This window comes from Rattus rattus, chromosome 1 (genome assembly GCF_011064425.1).
Source record: "Rattus rattus isolate New Zealand chromosome 1, Rrattus_CSIRO_v1, whole genome shotgun sequence".
Lineage (NCBI taxonomy): Eukaryota > Metazoa > Chordata > Mammalia > Rodentia > Muridae > Rattus > Rattus rattus.
In genome coordinates, this window is record NC_046154.1 from 166,004,624 (window position 1) to 166,020,327 (window position 15,704).

General features: G+C 44.2%; 1 protein-coding gene across 2 annotated transcripts in view; it reads right to left on the reverse strand.

Annotated features, from left to right (window-relative positions):
• The window catches only part of Stab2 (stabilin 2), a 179,249-nt gene that overhangs the window by 49,077 nt on the left and 114,468 nt on the right, over window positions 1–15,704 (reverse strand). For both annotated transcript variants that reach the window (XM_032910792.1, XM_032910783.1), the window contains exons 32-38: window positions 15,417–15,515; window positions 15,222–15,329; window positions 13,715–13,846; window positions 7,305–7,433; window positions 5,723–5,779; window positions 3,724–3,816; window positions 2,091–2,286 (exon numbers count right to left, since the gene is read on the reverse strand). In XM_032910792.1, coding sequence (XP_032766683.1) covers window positions 2,091–2,286; window positions 3,724–3,816; window positions 5,723–5,779; window positions 7,305–7,433; window positions 13,715–13,846; window positions 15,222–15,329; window positions 15,417–15,515 — 814 coding nt within the window. The remainder of the gene's footprint in view (window positions 1–2,090; window positions 2,287–3,723; window positions 3,817–5,722; window positions 5,780–7,304; window positions 7,434–13,714; window positions 13,847–15,221; window positions 15,330–15,416; window positions 15,516–15,704) is intronic.

Here is a 15,704-nt window from a genome sequence, read left to right on the forward strand (position 1 = left end):
TAATAGTGAGGCTGCCTCAAAATAAATGTCTATTTGACATCAGGTTTGTAGAAACCTGTTTGCTCTGCCTTCCCCAAAGATACAGAACTAATGATCCTTTCACTTTATAGCAGGTCCCCTAATCTCCTTAAGAACTTGATGAAAGCTGAGGAGGACTTTTTTTTACCTTAAATTGAGTCATGGCTTATGGCTATCGTCATGTAAAAATTTGTTAAGTTTCACATGTAAGGCATAGCGACATTCTTGTAAATCAGATGCCGTGCACAAAATGTTAAGGGACACTGTGTTATCAAGCATGTAGTTCAATAAACACGAAACTAAAAAAAGAGAATTCAATGAGAATATGAAAAGGCTTTAGGAAAATCTATTACGTTGTAAGCAAGTTAAACAGTACTGTTAAAAACAAGGACTATGGGCGGTCCTTGGCCATGGCTATTAAACAAAACCTCCGTGCCAGGTCTGAGGTACCTCCTTGTGAGCTGGTGGTCGGGAGGTCCCAAAGTCTCCCAGAACTATGTAGGTTCTTGTCATCCCAGGCAAGATACAAACATTAGTGCAATACAAATACTGGTACAGGGGAGCTCCTAACTGGTTAAAGTGCTGAGAACAAGAATCTCCTGAGCGCTCAGCCCCGAGCATCACACCTTGTGATGGTGCGAATGAGATTGGCTCCCATAGGCTCCTGTATTTGAATGCAGTTCCAGTTGGTAGAACTGTTTGGGAAGGATGAGGAGGTGTGGCCTTGTTGGAGGTGTGTCACTGGGGGTGGCCTTGGGGGTTTCCTTATAAGTTGTCGTAGCCATGGAGCTTTGTTACAGCAGTAGGGAAGTAGTTAAGATGCCCCGCCAAGGCTCAGGGAGCACTGTGGGAAAGGGAGAGAACATAAGGCTGGAGGGTGGTAGGAGCGCTGTAAAGCGCTGTCTCTGGATACGATGTGGTCGTTTTACACCAATGAACTCAAATCGGGACTATTATAGATCATAGTCCAGTCACTGCTACCAGCCCAAGACCTGTTTGACACTGAGCTCATCAACATGCCATGGATGGGGGAGGGGTTCATAAAGCCCCGCCCCTCCCAAGGAAGCTATAGGCAGTTAAAGGTTACTGGTGGGTGGGGAGGGAGAATCATCTTCAGCAGTGTAGCCACTGGTACATTATCTTTGCTCAGGTATAACCACTGACTCGTGCACTCAACCCTGATTAAAGACGGCTCATAAAAAATGGATAAGAAAATAGGGAGTGGACTTGGGGACGGGGAGGGGTTCAGTGGGAGGGGGAGAGAGTCGAGGAGGATAGTGGTGGGAAGCTCGATGAAAGAACATTATAGGCATGTGTTTATGAAACTCTAAAAGAAAAAAAAAACGAACGAACGAACAAATAAATGAGAACTTGGCAAAAGCTACAAATGTCAGTGCTCACAAAAACATTCGGCTTTGGGCCTGGCAGATCCTAGCTCTGGCATAAACAGAAGCAAGTCTTCCAAACAACTCGGAAAAACAAATGAACGCTCAATGCTGTTTCCGTGATAATTTCAGCAACTGCGATGTGCTAGCTTTGTGTGGGTCACTGGCTGGCGGGAAAGCAGTGGAGGCTGAGTTGATGGTTTTGGGACCTGGGGATGGAGGATCTGCTTTCTAATCGCAGCAGCAAGCTCTCGAAGGCTTCCCTGGGGGAGGCGGAAGGAAGGCCGTGCCTCAAAACCGATTGAACAGCAAACAGCTCATGGTGATTAGTATCTACAGGCTGGTTGAGAGAGAGTTGGGCTGGAGAGTCAGCAAAGACATTGGGAGCGGGTGGGGACATCCGGGTCAATGACTGGAAAGGAGTACTGCTCTATACAAGGACAATAACAGGCTTAAAAAAAAAAAAACAGAGCAAAAAAACCAAGAAATCAGTGATTCTCTCTGTAGTCCAGGATGGTCTCAGACTCCGGGAAATCTTACCGTCTCAGCCTCCTAAATGCTGGGAGGACTCTAACCGGCTCCCAGAGAGGCTTATACTTTCTAATAACAATGGTGGGTGGATCCCTGCCCCCAGGGGAGAGGTTGGGAGGGTTGAGGGCACGGGGTCTGGGCAGGAGCGATGCTCACCTTGGTCGCAGTGGATACCATACTTCCCCTCTGTGCAGGTTTCACAGGCTGTTCCATTGAAGCCCAGCCCGCACTGGCACGTGCCGGTGCCATTCACGCCGTCCAGACAGAAGCCGTTCCCAGAGCACACATTCTGACCTCTCCCGGGGCAGGCTTGGCATTGTGGGCCAAAGAAGCCAGCACAGCAGGCTCTTGTCTGAAACAAGACAGAGCGTGGGGGTTCACGTTTATCTTGTCCTTTGGGGACTCCCGCGACTCCCGTGTGAGTCCGCCTGTTTGTAAGGGGCAGGGGATAGAGTTCTCTGCAGATGGAGAGAAGCTCAACACTTTCCCAGGTCACTAGTCAGCCCTGCAGGCAGCCAAGAGAGACCATGAAAGGACAAGAAATGAATACTAAGTAGATAGAGGAGGCAGGAGGGAGGAAGCAGAGGAAGCCTGTCTGGGGGCGCAAGCCCGGGTGGCCACTGCGCATGCCTGTGATCCTCATACTCAGGAGGGTGGCCACTGTGAGGGCAGCTTGGGCCAGCTTGACCTACTTTATTATTATTAGTGTAGTTCTTGTTTTCATTGTTATCAGTGTTACTGCTGTTGTAACGGGGTCTTATTTAGCTGATGCTGGTCTTGAACATCTGATTATCTACTTCCTGAGCATTGGCGTTGTGCTATAGGCTGGCGCTCCTGACAGGAATATTCAAGGAGAAGCACAGGTGATGATGGAGGGATGGGAGGACCAACAGGCCTCAAGCACACCCAAACCGGCCCTCCTCCTGGATGTTGTTTCATCTCTGGAAGTAGATGCTTTGGCATTTTATGGGAACTTCCTGAAACAGGGAAGCCCCTAAGAGGTCCGTTTGGCTTTGTCTGATCTTACTGGTTTTTTTTTTGTTTTTGTTTTTGTTTTTTTAAATTTTAAAGATTTATTACGTATATAGCATTCTGCCTGCATGTATGCCTGCAGGCCAGAAGAGGGCACCAGATCTCATTGTAGATGGTTGTGAGCCACCATGTGGTTGCTGGGAATTGAACTCAGGACCTCTGGAAAAGCAGTCAGTGTTCTTACCTTCTGAGCCATCTCTCCAGTCCCCCAACTTTATTCTTAAGTGCATTAAAACATAAAACTCTCTCCAGTCCCAAGCTCTGCAAGCCCAACCCCTTAGAAGAAGAAATCTCATCCTCTGGGGAAGAAGCAGGACTAAGTTATAAGGAAATCTCCAGAAATTTCCCAAGTGACGTTCAGAGATCCTGGATACTGCTGTTCCGTTTTCTGAATGAGCACGTGCCCCTTGCCTTCTCTTGGTGACCACTTCCTTTGTGTCCTGTTTACATATAATTAACTAAGTAATGTAGTTAAGTTTAATCGCCCGTGCATGCCTGTGTTGTGGGAACAGGGGTTCCCTCTTCACCTTCCACAGCCTCAGTCTGATCCTCACTCAGTCGAGCACTTTGGTTTTTACCCATTTTCTGACGTATAGGCTTTTGGCATTTTCCTGTAACCAGTACTACTGTGGACAGTAACATTGTTTCTGCAGGGCAGATGTCGGGAAGAACACACTGCCACAGCTTCCTGGGAGGCTAATGTGCAGCTGACTGTGCCCACCTGCCCGCAGACTCAGAATGGCTGGCCCATACTCACAATGATGGTTCTCACACACTGTGGCTGGCACCCGATGAATACGGATCTCTTCCCCATGAAGTAGATGGAATAGATGCATTTCCTCGTCTCTCTCTGTGAAAGTGTAAGGGTTCTGTCATCCCTTCAGTCAGGAAGGAGGTTTCCCAGCTTCCATCAGTGAGGAAGCAGGTGACCTTTTTTCCCCTAACACATTCTGGAAAGGGAGGGGTGTGGCTTCTTGGTGCTACTCCATGAGGAAGAATGCAAGCAAGACCCCACAATTCTGGGCTCTGCAGGCCCAGCAGAAACCCCAAAGTCAGACTAGAAAGTAGTGCTCTCTAAGCAGGACGTTTCTCTAGAAGACTAAATCAATTTTAGAAGAATGGAAAGAATGAGCCAGCTAGAAATATTCTTGCTGCCCTGTGTATTCATTAAACTTAAGCTTTAATTTATTGATTTATAGTCTCCCAAATCTGAGAAAGAATTGTTTGCTCATAACAATTTATAATATACAACATCAATTAAAACCCAAAACCCAAGAAAGAGAGAGAGAGATTCCATATTTACTTCTTATCAAGGATCTTTGTCACTGTGCTACGGAAATGTGTTTATTGTTTGTAACGGGCGTTAATAGAAGTAGCTTTTGCACAAAAACAAGCTATTAGAAACAGATTGGAATTGATTTAAAACGTGTCTACCTTTTTATGTTTATCTGTTTCTTTGAGGAGGTCAGTTGTGACTTCAATTATAAATGGAAACCAGGCAGGTGGAGTGTTTCAGGCTGGGTCATGGGGACTGTCTTCTGGGATAGACTATTTTGCTGCTGTCCTTAACTGGCTCGTACAAAAGATGCAGAAAGTGAAAAATACTTTCGTGCATTACATGTTAGTTTCTGGGCCCATTTATATTTTCATTATTAATTTTTAATACTTACTTACATTTCTAATATTATTAATATTAATTATCAGTAACATTAATTAGACTCATATACTAGTCATACAACAAATGAACTGACTATAATAAATTAATCAACAATACAATAAATAATAAAAATAATATTAATAGTTTGATTATTAACTATTATTTCTATTTTAGTTAATAATCTAAATGGATTAGATTGAATTTTAATCTAATTTAATTATTAGAATTATTAATTAATTATTAGAATTCCCCTTAGTCCCTCAAAGGCTGCATTTAAGACTGCATACCAATGGAGAGAAGGGCCATCAAAATGTTTTCTCTGGGGGTTGGGAATTTAGCTCAGTGGTAGAGCGCTTGCCTAGCAAGTTCAGGGCCCTGGGTTCGGTCCTCAGCTCCGGAAAAAAAAAATGTTTTCTCTGGGCAGGACACAGCTGCTGCTATCATGACCTTACAGTATTGGTGGATGCTTGACAAGATTGGGCCTGTCAATCAAGGATAGGGGAGGAGCCAGTGGAGTGCCACCCCTCCCAAGGAAACTACTGATAGATGGGGTAGGGAGTCATTGTCTTCAGTTGTGTCTGATCCTACCAGGCTCTGGGAATAGTCCCACATCCATGGCCACAGTAACATCCCTGGTTAAACTCAGTGGGACACAAAGCAAAAGATGCGAGTGGGGGAAGGGACTTCTCTGTGTGGGTTGATGTGGGTGGGAATGAGTTTAATTAGATTTTTAAAAAAAAATATATTTGTATGGAACTGCCAAAGAATAAATTTCATTGACAAAAATAACGGAGTGAAATTTAAAATAAAGCAAACAGGAAGCATGCAGAGTGCAGGCAAACTACTCCCCTGCTTGGCTTGCTTCTTGGCTGTGGATGTGAGGCCCAGCAGCCTCAAATTCCTGGGGCTTTTCTTAAAAAAGAAAAAGAAAAAGAAAAAGAAAAAGAAAGAGAAAAAGATGCACACTGTCGCAATGCACACAAATCTAGAATTAAAGCGAGGGAGGGAAGGAGGGCAGAAAGAAGTGCTCTCCCATTTGGACTCTCTTTTACCCAGATGCAGTTCTTGTTTTTGTAAACCCAATCAGGTAAGTACTTACAAGTGGTTTTGTCTCCAGTGGGCAGGGGGCTTGCTGGGAACACTTTCCACACTCCCCCTTGGTAAAAAGGGTAGAGACAAAGAAGACATGTTCCAATTATTAATTTCAGTGCAAAACGAGGTCACAAATAAGAGGTTGGAGACCCAGGCTTCACAGAGCAGAGCTGAAACGCAAGGCAAGACCTCCTTAACCCTCTCTGAGCCTCGCTCTTGGCTCCAGGTCTTGCCTATTTGAACACAGCTTTCTCCCACAATTGTCCTCAGAACCTAATGATGTTTTAGAGCACAGGAGGCATCACTCATTTCCATATGAACTCTTTAGCACTGATTTATTGATGCGCCGGAACCGTTGCTCAGTGAACTGGGTCAGACACAGACACAATGAGTCACGCACAGTGCCTGTCTTCACAAGACACGGTGTGGCTGAGGGCTGCAGCTCTGGGACACTCCATTGAAATAACGCGTGCAAAGCACAGAAGATAGAACTGCAGAAACTTCGAGTGTCGTCTTCTAGATTAGAAGGTCTGGCTATCGGGACCTACTTGACAGTATTGTACCACTGTCATGAGCGCTGTATCTAGGGCCAGGCTGCCCAGATTCGAGACCCTTCTCTGCTGCTGGGTAAGTAAACCTCTGAGGCTCATTTTATCATCTGAAAATTGGAGACAGTCAAAGTCCACCTTTTAGGGTGTTGAGAGGATCATATGGGTTAATCCACGTAAAATGTTGTAATGAGGGACGCCATGTAACAAGTGCCTAATACATATCAGCAGTGTTACTCTTATTAAAGGATACCACAACTGTCTCACAGCCTGCAGGGACGAGCTCGCACTACTGCCTGGGTAGGTCTCACACTGAATTCACACTGAGTTCTATACTCCTCTTCTGGTTGACCAGCCTTAACCAATATCTACCACAGGTAAACCATGGCTATCTCCTTTACAAGGGAGCCAGGGCCTCAGAATCCCGCTCACTGTGGTCATCCAGCCAACCTTCCCCAAGCATGCTAGGTATAAGCCATCCCATTAGATGACAAGCCTGCCGACTCCAGGCTTGTGTCTGGTTCACCTTTGTAATCTACAGCCTTGTGTTCTTTTTGGTGCATTCGAGATGTTCACTATGTAGCATCTTTCTCAGGACACAGGATTGAACCCAGAGCCTCATGTAGACCATCTGAGTGCCTTACGTCCAAGCTACAACCCCAGTCCCAACGAATGAGGAAGCTTTGAACTAAACTGAGATAATCTAATAGAAAATGACTAGGTTTAAAATTATTATTGTTATTTAAACATTTTAAATCACATTTGTGTGTGTGTGTGTGTGTGTGTGTGTGTGTGTGTGTGTGTGTGTGTGTGTACATGTGTGTCTGGAGAGATAGCTCAGCTGTTAAGAGCACTGGCTGGTCTTCCAGGGGACCTGAGTTCAATTCCCAGCAACCACATGACAGCTCACAACTGTCCGTAACTCCAGTTCCAGGGGGTCAGACGCCTTCACACAGGTGTACATGCAGTTAAAACAGAAATGCACATAAAAACAAAAGCCCATCCCCCTCTATCCTCCTCACCGGCCCCGATGTAACTTACTCTCACAATAATGGTGTCATTATTGTCACATCTGTTCTTCTGAATTTCCAGAACTTTCTCCAGACCGTGGATCACTCCTTTGTCAGTGGCCACATTGGTGTAGTTTATTGGAGCTTCATTTACATACAGCTGTGAGCAAGAGAGCCAGACATGGTTTTATTGTGGTTATATTAGAGAAGATGTAGAAGACGGGTAATGGAGGCCCCCGTAGGACAACAGTCTGGGAGATAATCCAGTTTGGCTGGAAAGTAGCACAATGTAGTTGACAGAGCTCGGGCTTGGAAGACGAGAGTCTGAATCGTAGTCCTGAATCTGGTAACACGAAGCAGTGTGACACTGGGTCAATTGCTTTCCTGAACCATGACATTTCTTTATTTAAAAGGAAAATGTTCTGAATTATCTCTAGGGTATTATCCATCTCTCAAATCAACTGGTTTATGTTTGCTTAAAAATTACTTCCTAGGGTCTGGAGAGATGGCTCAGTCTGCTCTTCCAGGGGTCCTGAGTTCAATTCCCAGCCACCACATGGTGGCTCACAACCATCTCTAATGGGATCTGATGCCCTCTTCTGGTGTGTCTGAAGACAGCAACAGTGTAGTCATATGAGTTAAATAAATAAATAAGTAAATAAATAAATCTTTAAAAAAATTACTTCCTTAAGGGCTGGAGAGGTGGCTCAGCAGTTAAGAGCACTAGCTACTCTTCCAAAGGGTCTGGGTTCAATTCCCAGCACCTACATGGCAGTTTACAACTGTTTATAGTTCCAGTTCCAGGGGATCTGACACTGTCAAATAAACATACATGGAGGCAGAATGCCAATGTACATAAAATTAAGAAAAATTACTGCAAGCTGGCTTTCTGGACATGCTTGTCTATGCTGTGGTCTGGTGGTCCACAAGGTATGGATGTTTCCCCTAAGTCACAGAGAATGCAGTGCACCCTTTCAGTACATCTCTAACTGGCAACTAATCGGCCAGCAACTCTAGACTAAATGACAGTGATCATGGAGGGGGAGAAAACTTGTTCTATGGAGTGTACAGTGTGTCAGTCTGCAATGAGGACCTGAAACTCTTAAGACAACATCAAACAGCACCATCGATACATCTTACTGTTCAAATTGCTACTGAACACCATCGTCTCTCATGAGTGGCTGGCGGTGAAGTGGTCTTCTGTTTGGATGTTGAGGTGAGGACTGAGATCTGCATGGCTGTTTCAAGGTCAACGGACATTGGGAACATCACAAGGAAAACTCGTTTAGACTCAAATGGTGATTATAGCACGAGTTTCCAGAATTCCAAGATGCTGAGCTATTTTTGAATACCCTGACAGCAGAACATTGGATGCGTTCCTATTTAGTTTGGCATGTAAAGAGTCTGAATCATCCCCATCGTGAGATGTAGCTAGAGAATTAAGGGGTTGCATTGAGAATGTGATAGAGACACACCTACTCAATTAGACAGCATTCTCCCCCTACTTCCATTTCAACAAAGAGAGTGAAACCAAAGCATCCATTGTCTCTATTTTTGCTCTAAATCAGGAAATTTCTGGGCTAATAGAGAATGAACCACAGTACTGAAAATAACTCAACCCACAGCATCTGAATATTCATCTCTACCTGAGGGAACAAAGAAGATAACTAAAAATAACAAGAAAAGGAGAGCTTTCTATCAATAAGATAATTTCTATTCCAGGAAAAAAATGATTTAAAAGGAAAACGTATTTAGGGAAATTCTGAACACTGATATGGGATCAGAGAAAAACGTTTGGAATTAAATTAGTCTCCAAGTAATGAAGAAAGTAAAGGATCCCTTAAAAAAAACTCTAGCTAGACTTTTTATTTTACATAAAAGGTTTTTAGAGTTTACATAAAAAATTACTTAGTGCAATGATGGCATCAGTGAAGAAAATTTAAAGGATCAATTATTAATTCTAAGTCTAAGATTGCACAACCAAGTTCTCACAATATAGTGTGCTTATATTCTTTGGCTGCCCTGCCCCTGTCACTTCCTAGAGCAGTAGTTGAGAGCTTTACATTTCAACCCATAGGTACTGACAGAGAGAGAGAGAGAGAGACAGACAGACAGAGAGAGAGAGAGAGAGAGAGAGAGAGAGAGAGAGAGAGAGAGGCTTAGAGTGTGGGTTTTTGAAACTTTAAAACCCATCCCCAGTGACACACCTCCTCCAACAAGGCCACACCTCCTCCAACAAGGCCACACCTCCTCCAACAAGGCCACACCTCCTAATCCTTTCCAAACAGTACCACTAACTGGGGACCAAGCATTCAAACAGGATCCTATGGAGGACATTCTGATTCAAATCACTACATTCCTCTCCATGACCCTCATAGTCCTACAGCCATATCATAATGCAAAATGCATTCAGTCCAACTTCCAAAGTCTGTAGACCATTTAAAAGTCAAAAGTCCAATGTCGCTTCTGGGATCTATAGCACCATATAAAAGCAAAAAGAAAAAGCAAATCACATACTTCCAACGTAAAATGGCTCAGAATATACATTACCATTCCAAAAGGGAGGAAGGGGAGCATAGTGAGGAAATACTGGACCAAAGCAAGACCGAAGCCCAGCAGGGAAACTCCAACTTCTGTCTTAGCTAGCTCAGTGACCCACTCTTTCCAACTATGTTGACTGCAACATAGTCTTCTTTCTTGGGTTGGTTCCACACTCTTTCTGCAGCTCTCTTCAGCAGGGCTCTATATCCCTTGCATCTCCAACGTGTTGGGATTTTTAACACAGTTTAGGCTTCACTTCCATAGCTTCAAGCACTGATCTCTCTGGGCCTCTGTCAGGGATTCTACTGTCACATGCCTGGCCTCATCAGCTTTTCCTAACTAAGGAGGAAGATTCCAAAACTCCTTTCTTGTAACTTTCTTGATAAGGTCATTGACGGTTTGTATATGCTTGGCCCAGGGCATGGCACTATTAGGAGGTGTGGCCTTGTTGGAGTAGGTGTGTCACTGTGGGTGTGGGTATAAGACCCTCATCCTAGCTGTCTGGAAGCCAGTCTTTACCTAGAAGCCTTCATTTGAAGATGCAGAACTCCCAGCTCTGTCTGTACCATACCTGCCTGCATGCTGCCATGTTCCTGCCTTGATGATAATGGACTGAACTTCTTAACCTATAAGCCAGCCCCAATTAAATGTTTTCCTTATAAGAGTTGCCTTGGCCATGTTGTCTTCTCACAACAATAAAACCCCTAACTAAGACAGAAGTTGGTACTGGGAGTGGGGTTTTGTTGTGATAGGCCCAACCATACTTTTGTTTGGAAGAATGTAGATTTTGGGACTTTGGATTTGGAAAGCAGCAGAACATTTTAAGTGGGGTTTGATAGGCTATCCTAGTAGGAATATGGAAGACTTTGTGTTGAGAGTGATCTGAACTGTGCAGATCTGGGCCAAGAGGTTACAGTGGAGAATAATTTCACTATGTGACCTAGAGAGTGTTTTTGTTGTATTTTGGTGAAAAATATGGCTGCTTTTTGCCCTTGTCTGAAGAGTCTACTTAAGGCAAAGATAAAGTGATTTATATTAATTGCATTGACAAAGAAATTCTCAAAAAAGCCCAACAGAGACTGTTCTCTGGTCAAGGATCATGAAGAGTATTTTGAACAAGCACAGCAAGCTTAGAATGGAGAAATATAAAATTTATGGTTCAAATAATAATAAAGGAGCACCAGGAAATAAAACAGAGCTGAATTCTATGTTCAAGGATAAAAAGAGATTAAGAGAGTGGTGATCTGAGGGCAGGATCCCATCCAGCTAAGTTTATTGTTTGTGTTTGCAGTTGAACAAAGAATAGTTTGGATTTTTAGTCTGGAATGAACTACAATCCAGAAATGGAGGGCACACTTAGGATCTAGATCTTAAGGCTGGAAGACACAGGCCTTTGATCTGGATCTTGAGAAACAGTGGCCATGAAAAGCTTAGACCCAGGTCTAGTTCCCAGGAGACAAAGCCAAGCAAATGACAAGCTTGGGACAGAGGAAATTCCAAGTAGAGTAAAGCTTAAATCCAAGTGTGGTAGTACATACCTTTAATCCCAGCACTCAGGAGACAGAGCTATGTAGATCTCTGAGTTCAATCTACAGAGCAAGTTCCAGGATAGCCAAGCTTAGGCAGTGAGGGAGTTGGAAAACAGAAAGCTGGTAGAAGAATAAGGTTGGGGGTGTTCCAGCCCCAGCAAGTAGCAGAACTCCAGCTATTTGGCTCTGGCTTTAGCATCAAGAACAGAAAGGACTACTGGGACAATTGATGCTGGTTATCTGGAGCTAAGAAATTAGTGGTAATTAAGAAGAGACCAGTATCACTGAGGTGAAATCTTCTGGGAAGTGTTTTCTGAAAGCACAAAAAAACCCCTGTGTTCTAGAGATAGCCAAGGTTGTACCTTATGATGCTGTACTTGGTAATGTAAGAATCACCCAGGTGGTACTGGTTTTGAAGGTATTAAGGGGTCATGGAGAGCAGCTGAGGCTTGGCACAATGAGGGGCCACGGAAGGCCATTGGTGAAGGTGCAGCCTCAATTGCAGTTAACTGCCCAGGACTGAAGGGGTCATGCAAAGGAGTTGAGGCCTGGAACCATGAAAAGAGCCTATGAGAGGCTATAGATGAAGTTTTAGTTGCAGCAGAGACCCCAATATATTGGATATGTCAGTACCATAGGATGACCACCAAGAACAACCAGAGCCTACAGTGCTACAGAGGGGAGAGCTGGAGATGTGATCCAAGCCTTTTGGAGGAGCCCAGAAGATCATGTGTGTATCCCAGACACTAGAACAAGAAGCTGTAACATTGATGTTGCCTTGGAGACCCCAAGATGTTTAAGATGCTAGAGCCGTGGGATATCTGCTGAGGAAAGCTGCTAACACGTGGGGCTGTGCATCTAGGGGTTTCCATGGAAATCTCTGGCCCAGCTAGGTATTCAGGTTCAGGTGAGGGGGAGAGAACTCAGGTAGGGAGGGTTGAATGCTTTTGCATTCCCCTACTGCTGTTCCTTTCTGCCATTGCCACTTCAGTTGCTCGGGCTGGGCTGAGCCAGCAGGAGACTGACTAGCTGGCCAAGGGTGCAGGAGAGCTTCTGGCAGTGATTTCAGGAGAACAGATCTCTTCCCCAAGTGGTGGTGTTACAGCTCTTATGACAGAAGCTCTCATATGATGGTTTTTGGATGGGTCAGTGTCTGACAGCAGGTACTTCCTATTGGTTTGGCCTGAGAACTTGGGAAGACCTCATCTACACATTTGGGGGCGTGGTCCTGCTTCCATGACGATCTGTCTTCAGCCTACATGGCCTGTGGTCACATCCTCACCTGTGGAGGAGGGGCTTGGGGCGTTGCCCTATGCTACTGATCTGTCTTAAACCTCTCTACAGGGGGTTTTGTGTGTGTGTGTGTGTGTGTGTGTGTGTGTGTGTGTTTGTTTTGGGGGGGGTCTGCAGCTATGTGAGAAGGCCCTGATCTCCTGGGAGACCAGGAATGCACCTGCCATCCCTTAGGGTCCCCCAGGAATTTGACCTACCTTAACCAGGAATCAGGGTACCTTTCACAGCCCACTCCCCTACACTAACAGGGAGTGGAATCTGCCCCAGGAAAAGAAGTCTGTTGTAGTCAACAAAGATGAAAAAGGAGTTGGAGATCTGGAGACCACTTTGACATCAGACACAGAGATGCAGAGTTTGGAGTTTGCCCGGCTGGCTTCCTATCTCGCTCTGGGGATTACAGTTAAGAGATTGGATGGACTCAGAAGAGACTTGAACTTTGGACGTTTAACATTGCATATGAGACTGCTATAGACTAGGGGACTTTGGATGTTGGGCTAAATGTACTTTTTATTATGCTATAGCTAGGTATGTGTTTGAACAAGCCTATGGGGGCCAGGGAGTGGAATGTGATAGTTTGTATATGCTTGCCCTAGGGAGTTCCACTATTAGGAAGTGTGGCCTTGTTTGAGCTGGTGTGTCATGGTGGGCATGGGAATTAGACCCTTATCCTAGCTACCTGGAGGCCAGTCTTCACCTAGCAGCCTTCAGATGAGGATGTAGAACTCTCAGCTCCTCCTGCACCGTGCCTGCTTCCATGCTGCCATGCTCCCATCTTGATGATACTGGACTGAACCTCTGAGCCTGTAAGTCAGCCCCAATTAAATGTTGTCCTATAAGAGTAGCCTTGGTTATGTTGTCTGTTCACAGCAGAAAAACCCTAACTAAGACACTGGTTCTCTGAAGGCTGATCCCAGGACAAGTGAGTGGAAGATTGACTATATAGTTTATCCACTGCTTTCTGATTCAACGGAAACAACTTTTTCTGGTGGATAAAGCTTACTGGAGGTACTCTTCTGAAGAGATGAGTGTTGATAGTAATGGAGACACCTGTTCTTGAGTTTTGTTAGAAGGATGTTACCTGGTCATTGCGGAGAAAGAAGGCGAGGAGGTAGGAGAACCCCAGCATGGTCTCTCGGTGCATGCCATTATGCAAGTCATTCTTCAGGAGCTTTTCCCCCAGGACCACATGGTACCGTAGGATATCTTCCTTCTGCACCACACATACAAGGAAAAGTCAGTCAGTGAACTGGCTACTTGGCTACACCCAGCTCTACTGTGCCAGAAACATGGGGTTGCAAAGAAGTGGCTTTCCATGTGCGAGACATCAGGGCACAGAAGAGTCAGGTAATAGGGTGAGTCGTGAATTTCTAGGTCGGATGCTTAAGAACATCTAGATGGCACAATGAAAGAGGCGAGAAGGTTTTTAAAAATGATTTAAGATCACAAATATTTCAGCCTCAAATATTCAACGCGAGGTGAGCCTTAGCAGTTAGTGCCATAGAGTTACAGATTTTTGGATAGAATAGAAAAGGATATGAGGGGTGAGAATAGGAAAGTAGCTCCGAGTATTTTAATTACTATGAAAACAAAATACTCCCAAGTAGAAATAAGCATTTAAAAACACTGTCCAAAATACCTGCAATCCTTTACATTGATGCAAAGACTTTTAGAATTAAAGACTTTTTTTTTGCAGTGGCAAAAGGGTTTTTTTTTTTTTTCCTTTTTGTTGTTAAAAAAAAATGACACCGTATAGAATCTACAAACAAATGCACAGTGGTTTCTGCCTACATAAGTGGTTTGGACTATAATTATAAAGGGTTCTTTGATATGCAAATTAGTATTTTCGGTTGATTTCATTTTGTATCCCCAATGAGATATTAAAGCCATTTTTTCTATGTATAAAAGAGAAGACATACTCTAATGAACACTAAGTAAATATCTTCAGTTTACATTTTTTTGTTAAATATTTTAGTCTCTCTCTCTCTCTCTCTCTGGTGTGTGTGCATGTGTGTGTGTGTGTGTGTGTGTGTGTGTGTGTGTGTGTGTTCATGGCAGCTGTGACATGGGAAGGTTTGTGACATGCTTGGATCACTATTAAGTACATAGAGTACATAGAATAGGTTTTTTACAAGAACATGAAATGGCATATGACTGGTGAGTTGAAAATATTGATGACGATTGACAGGCAGCTCAGGAGTTAACTGTGAGTATTACTCTCAGGGAAGCCCTGGCTCAGTTCCTAATATCCATATCAGGTAGCTCGCAACCATCTGGAACTCCAGCTTCAGGGAAATTATAACACCTTTGGATGTAACACCTCTGGCCTCTGAGGGCATTTGTACTCATGTACCACCCCCTTCCCCCCCAACACCATTAAAAACATTTTTTTTTCCTGATTTTTTGAAACAAGGTTTCTCTGTATAGCTCTGGCTGTCTGGAAACTAGCTCTGTAGATCAGGCTGGCCTCAAACTCATAGAGATTTGCCTGCCTCTGTCTCCCAAGTGCTGAGATTAAAGGTCTGTGCCCACAGCCCAGCCTAAAATGAATCTTAGAGGATGTTGACTGCTGGGGCTGACACACTTACTAGAGATGTGGCTTTCTTCTCCCTGATATAGTTTTCGATGGCTTCATTGTTTGGCACGAACACAGTATAAGCATCTGCAGCCTCAATTGCACTTGCCAGGTTGTAATGCTGCAAAACAAAGACAGGACAGCCAGTCAGGGGTTCCAGTCCCCAGACAGCTTGACAAGATGGTTACACAGAGAACATGGTACTTACAATAATGTAACCTCGGAAAATGGAATAGTCGGGCATCTGCTCCAGACGGGTGAGTAGACTTGGTAAAGAGCCAGTTAGGCCTCTTTGGGGGACCAGCACCTGGCAAAAGAAACCCCAAAACTCTACTTAGGAAATTTTGGAAACATTGCTGTTCACTAGTAACTATAGAAGTTCTGTTGGTTTCTTGGGAAAGCTATAAAAAATCTGAAAACATTTTGATTATTTATAGAACAAGTGATTATTCCAGGATGCAAAGTCTGGAAGGAACTTAGAAATGATAGTTCAATT